Here is a 5,946-nt window from a genome sequence, read left to right as displayed (position 1 = left end):
TTCCCTGGAAGTCCAGGGTTAAGACTTTGCCTTCCAATGCAGGGGGTGAGGGTTTGATCCCTAGTTGGGGAGCCCAGGTCCCACATACCTTGTGACCAAAGAAACCAAGATGTAAAACAGAAGCAATATTAAAACAAATTCAATAAAGATTAAAAAAGGACTGGCACGAGTGTATGAATACATACTTGTACAGGCATCTCACCCCTGTGAGTTACTGTCACTTTAGAGGTGAGGAGCTGAGGCTCACAGAGCTTAGGTGATCTGCCCAAGGGCCATCAGCAACTGAGTGGCAGGGCTGGAACCTGAATCTAGGCCTTGTGCCATGAGAATTACACGTTCCTTCCACTCCCCTCCATCACCACAGACCCAGCTCCCAGCTGTTCATGCAACATTCTGTTGACAAGCTGACGATATCATTTAATTCCAGAAGGAGGAGGTAGGAACTTGTCAGCTTAGTCCCTGGTCACTGGAGGACAGGACCCAGGCCCCCACAGGCAGCCTTGTACACCACACCTAAAGCTCATAAGCAAGCCACACCCCCTGGGGGGCAAGCAAAGCCTGCTGCAGTGACATCCACGGGGGGCTGATCTCAGTCAGGACCTGGTGTTCTAAGCCTGAGCCCCGCAGCTTTCCCCCACAGGGCGGAGGCTGGAGGCCCGGGTAGAGCCTTGGCACTCACCATGGACTCGCTGATGAGGAGCAGTAGCAGGGCTTCCTCAATGTTATCCTTCGGGCAGTAGAGGCTGGAGGACAAAGAAGGCAGTCTGGCTGCAGGGTGGCCCTCACCAAGCAGCACAGCTGGCCTGCCCCACTGGCCCTTCTGCCCCGGCGTCGGCACCAGCCCTCGTAAGGTGACCTTCCCCTGCATAATTCACAGGCACCGGATTCCACCTGCAGTTCTTTATCGTGCCCCAGAGTCACGGACCTGAAAGGCTGTGGTGGGCGAGGGTGGGAAGCACTGCAGTGCTCTTGGGGTGGGGGTGGGGATGCCCCTTCCAGCCCCCAGCGCTGCCTGCAGTGAGTGGCTGGGGCAAGCTGCAGAGAAGAGTGGGAAAAAAGCTCACAGACCCCACCTCCAATTACTGGCACAAACGAGACAGTGCATGAAAGCAGGAACTCCTCGAATAATTGTTTGGCCTTTGGAAGCCATACAGGACCCCTACACCCACCGTGAGCCCTGCCTTCTCTAGTCTACTCGGCTCCTGCCTGTTCTAAGGAGCCTGCCTGGCAGGGAGCTGGGCGGAAAGTGCAGGAGAGCGTGGAGCAGAGAGAGGGGCCACGTTGGGAACCCGACCCCAGGGACGGTGGCCTGAGTTTGGAGTGGTCCCCTGAGCAGACAGGGCTTACTTGTCTCCTTCGTAGAGGTGAGGTTTCCGCAGGGCCTGCATGATGAAGGAATTCTCCTCCTTGCTCATGAACTCAGGCAGAGGCTGAGACAGGGGGTTCCAGTAGCACTCCTCACTCAGGGAGTGCAGCAGGACCCCTGCCAGGTGCTTGGCGGCCATCTGGCAGAGAGGGCAGGACTCAGATGCAGGCGCACGCTGGCTCTGCCCTGCTGGGCCCTCCACCCACGGCCCGGCCACATCTGCCTGCTGGCCACGTGCTGCCCCTCCAGGAGGCCCACCACTCCACCCCCAAGGAGCCCCCTCCCTTCTCTGTGCCTCTAGCACTGAGCTGCCCCCACCCCTTCCGTTGGCCTTTGATGGCTCCCACTTCATCTTTTGTCCTCTTTCTTCTCTAGACAAGAGGTACATTTCCTCCTCCTTCTGGCCCCACGGAGCCCAGCATGGCTCTGAGTGTTCACAGGCCCTTGCAGAGAGTAAGGCCCCCTAGTACAAGCAGCTTTCTCCACCAGACACCTTCCTGATATTTGACAGAGAAGTGTAGAGTGAGAAGCAGCTGTGGCTCTGATTTGGGGTGAATAAAAGCCTAAGAGGGCAGGCCTGATGTGGGGCAGGAAAGCGAGCCAAAGTTCTTTATTAAGATCAGAAACAAAAGCCTGAGAATCAGCACACCACCATGCTAGGAAGGGATGTCAGGAGGCTTCAGCACTGATCTAATGTGAGGGGCTATGCACAGTGCTGTGATGAGAAGGATGCTGAGGGCGTGTCCCAGGCTTGGAGGAAAAGAATGCTGCGGTTGACTAGCAATGTCTGCCGTGAGCATGACAGGGGAGGATACACACGCACACGTGCACGCGACATATGGTCATCCCTGATTCAGGGGTTGCCTGCTAGGACTTCTGCAGCCTCCTGCTGAAATCAACCCCTGAATAAACCAGCCAGAGCCAGCACCCAGCCCTGGGGCTCCTCCATTACCACTTTGAAGTTCTGAGTTGCTTTGGTCTCCACAGTGCGTAGCACCTCCCGGAGCTCTTTCATGCCTTTCACGATGTTCCTAGTGGGAAGACAGCAGAAGCAGGGTCGTTACCAGCCTAGTTCCCACAAAGACATCCTCATCGAACCTGAGGATGCTAGGAGGAGCCTGCCCATTTGAATGTTATCCGACAACATCCAGTACTTGGTAAGAAAGGTCAGAACTGTAACACCAGGATCCTAGGGGCCCAGGACTTCACTGATCAAAGAATACAAAGGCTTCCTCTTTCCTACAGCCCTCCAGAAACCCAGGCCTCCAGTTCACCATCAGAAAGGGACCAAGATTGGGTCTTTCAGAGAGCCAGAGGGAATTTGTTATATGACGCAGGGAGCTCAACCAGCTGCTCTGTGACAACCGTGGGGGGGGGGGGGGGACGGTGGGAGGAAGGAGGGAAGTTCAAGAGGGAAGGGACATAGGTGTACCTATGGCTGGTTCATGTCGATGTATGGCAGAAGCCAACGCAACAAGTGGTTTATGCACAATTGTAAAGAAATTACCCTCAATTAAAAAAAAAAAAGGGTCGGGTTATTTCAAAGATATCATTCTGGCCCAAGTACTCTGGGCTAGTGTCAAACTTTCAGACTTGAGGTCAGCCTCAAATTCTCCATCTTCACCCACCACCTCTGGTCTACACTGGAATCCATCCCCTCCTCTTAGTCCTTACATCACCTGGGGCCTAGATGACAGCAACAGCTGGTCTCGCCCACTCCAGTCAGGCCTCTGAGCCTTAAGCTTTTTAAAGTGTGATCCACAGTAAGAAATATGCCTGACATTGCAACCCTATATATATGCACACACTGCTTACATAGAACTGAAGTACGTTTCTTGATCCAATATCTCTCTCTACTACATGCACGGCAATCCACTCTGATATGTTCTATTTTACATTTCCTGCGACTTCCCCTTTTGAAAAATGCTCGCAGCAGCCCACTAAGCAGATTATGCAACCCACTGATGGGTGTGACCTGAGTGTGAAAAACTGCTGCCACTGTCCCTTGAGGACTCCACCTGACACGCAGGAGACATCTTGTTTCCCTCCACGTTTGCTTTTCGTTGGTCCCCCCAGGCTTACAGAATCCAGTTGAGGCCCTCACAGGGCTGTCAGGCCTGCTCCTTGCCTCTTTCCCATGGCATCTCTCACCACTTGAGTCCTTTCTGAACAACTTTCCCTATGTCAAGTCTTGGCACAGGCTTCCCTCACTGCCTTTAAGAGCCCTTCCCCTGCTACTGCTGCTAAGTCACTTCAGTCGTGTCCGACTCTGTGCGACCCCATAGACGGCAGCCCACCAGGCTCCGCCATCCCCGGGATTCTCCAGGCAAGAATGGGTTGCCACTGCCTTCTCCCCCTTCCCCTACACATCCTTAAAAAAAACACCTGTGTCTTTACACATCACTTTTGATATCACCTCCTCCTTGCAGCCTTCCCAGGCCCTCCTGACTGTGTAGCTCTTGCCTCGTGTTAAGTCCTCTTTCGAAGCAAGCATGGCACTGCGGTCATTTCCCATTTACAGGCTGACCCCCTTTCGCACTTTGCACCCCCTGAGGGCAGGGTTCCTGTCTTGTTCCTGAAGCTCAGCCTGGGCATACAGCATGTGCTCAGCAAATGCCCTCACTTGTTCTGGGGGGTTCTCTAGATCACAAGGAAAATCAGTAGCTGCCAGGGAAGCAAATTTAGAAATGAAAGAGGATAAAAAGCCAAAGGTGACCACTCGGGAAGTCACATGAGTCCCTCCTGCAGCTTTATGCATGAAACAGATTCCTGGGGACTTTGAGCTTGGAGCCATAAAAGGACAGAAGCTCAATTCCTTGCCTTCTGGAAACCTCTGGTTTCTGACAAGCAAGCAAGCAGCATTATAAATTTTGATCCCCGTTTGTAAGATTGACAATGGAGACTAAGACCTGGGAGATAGAATAAGAATCACAGCAATCTTCCCTAGTCTGTCCAGAGCTTCTGAAGAGCCAGGAAGGGCATGAAGCACAGGGCACCACAGGGTCCTTAGAGACTTCTTGTCTGGGGGCTGCTACTGAAGGCAGAGTTCACCTCTGTGGGCTGTGCGCAGTCCCCTCCTCTATAAAGTCACACCTTCAGTTTCAAACAGCATCTCCCAGACTCCTATCATCTACATGCCACATCTACACTTTTGGCTACTAGCTGTACACCATTAGTGTTACTGCTTTGTGCAATACTTTTCTTTATATCTTCTTTCTTTTTACTTCAGTAGACATCCCACCTTCATCAAACATACCTGAAATCATGGATTTGGTGTACAAGTTGTTTGGCTTCAGGTTTCGCATTTCTTTTTTGCTAACAAATATTACATACAGAAGTACTTTTTTTTTTTCAGAAGTACTTTTAAAAACCTTAGTCCGTGTATCACTTACAGCCATTTGTGTGCCACTAGAGGTATTAAGGTGGGACCAGCGGCATTAGCATCAGGGGAACTTGTTAGAAATGCAAATTCTGAGGATCCCTACTCCAGATCTGCTGGATCAGAAATTCTGCTGTGGAGTCCAGCAATCCATGTTCTATCAAACTCCAAGAGGGTCCCAATGACATTCAAGTTTGGGAACCACTGATTTAGTCGATTCCTCAATGCCTTCCAGTTCTCCTATGCTAAGCAATCAGGTTCCAGGAGGAACAACCTGACATGGAAACCCTGGCTTTGCAGCCAGATCCTAAATCTGCAATCTTAGGAAAGTGAGGTAGCCAATCTGACTTCTAGTCTCCCTGTCTGCAGGAGGATTCCTCATTTGCTCCCAGTGCTGTCAGGAAGATGAATATATGTGAAGCCCTGAGGACAGCAGGCATGTGGTATAGACTTACTGAGTATTAGCTATCTTCCCTATTTTCCTTTCTAATCTGGGTCCTAAAGGTCACATTACTTATGTTTTAATTTGCCACATTATTTTGCACGGAAGTTCAGAAGCTAATGAGTAGAGGGGGAGGAAGTACCCAAGGGGCTGCTACAGTTTTGTGTCCATCTTTCTCCTTCCATCAGCCCCGCCCACAGGGGACACAAGAACAGGACTCCCTGATAGGCAGACCACACCCAGGGACAGGCTGGGAGCCCCAAGCCCGAAAGCAAGAGTCTGCAGCAGAAGCCCTTCAAGCCCACTGAGGACTCTGCCTTGGAGAAGGACCCAGAGGTGGACAGCAGGGGCAGCTGAGAGGAAAACCACACGGCCACCACTATTAGAAGAGTGAGAAAAGATGCATGAATTCTCAGAAGACAGGAAACGGCTGGCTCTGGGAACTCAGCTGTGGGAGAGCTCTGCTGGAGCAGCTGGGCCACAGGCTGAGGAAGGCTGGACCCTGGGGCTGCCCGGGGCCCCTTTGGCCCAGAAGAAGCCAGGAATGCCCCGGACCTGTGGGTGATTTTCCACTCTGTGGGCTACCTGCCAGCCTCCTCCCTGGCAGCCTGGCCAAGGCTGCTACCAGGAGGCCAGAGCCAACAAGGACTATGATCCCTTCTTCCCACTGCAAGGCAAGGACTGTCCTCTCTCTGCCTGTAGTTTCTATATCATCAACACTCAGAAAGTACTCCCAGGTCAGCAGTACTGGCATTGCCT

General features: G+C 52.3%; 1 protein-coding gene across 1 annotated transcript in view; it reads right to left on the bottom strand.

The window, feature by feature from the left end:
* TTC7A (tetratricopeptide repeat domain 7A) overlaps positions 1 to 5,946 on the bottom strand; it is a 123,021-nt gene that overhangs the window by 73,382 nt on the left and 43,693 nt on the right. The window contains exons 6-8 of the mRNA XM_010838655.1: positions 2,319 to 2,397; positions 1,348 to 1,505; positions 680 to 743 (exon numbers count right to left, since the gene is read on the bottom strand). Of these exons, the coding sequence (XP_010836957.1) occupies positions 680 to 743; positions 1,348 to 1,505; positions 2,319 to 2,397 (301 nt within the window). The remainder of the gene's footprint in view (positions 1 to 679; positions 744 to 1,347; positions 1,506 to 2,318; positions 2,398 to 5,946) is intronic.

This window comes from Bison bison, unplaced genomic scaffold, assembly GCF_000754665.1.
Source record: "Bison bison bison isolate TAMUID 2011002044 unplaced genomic scaffold, Bison_UMD1.0 scf7180017864101, whole genome shotgun sequence".
In the NCBI taxonomy this organism is placed as follows: Eukaryota; Metazoa; Chordata; class Mammalia; order Artiodactyla; family Bovidae; genus Bison; species Bison bison.
The sequence above is the reverse complement of the archived record's forward strand: the minus strand, read 5'-3'. Positions and strand labels throughout refer to the sequence as shown.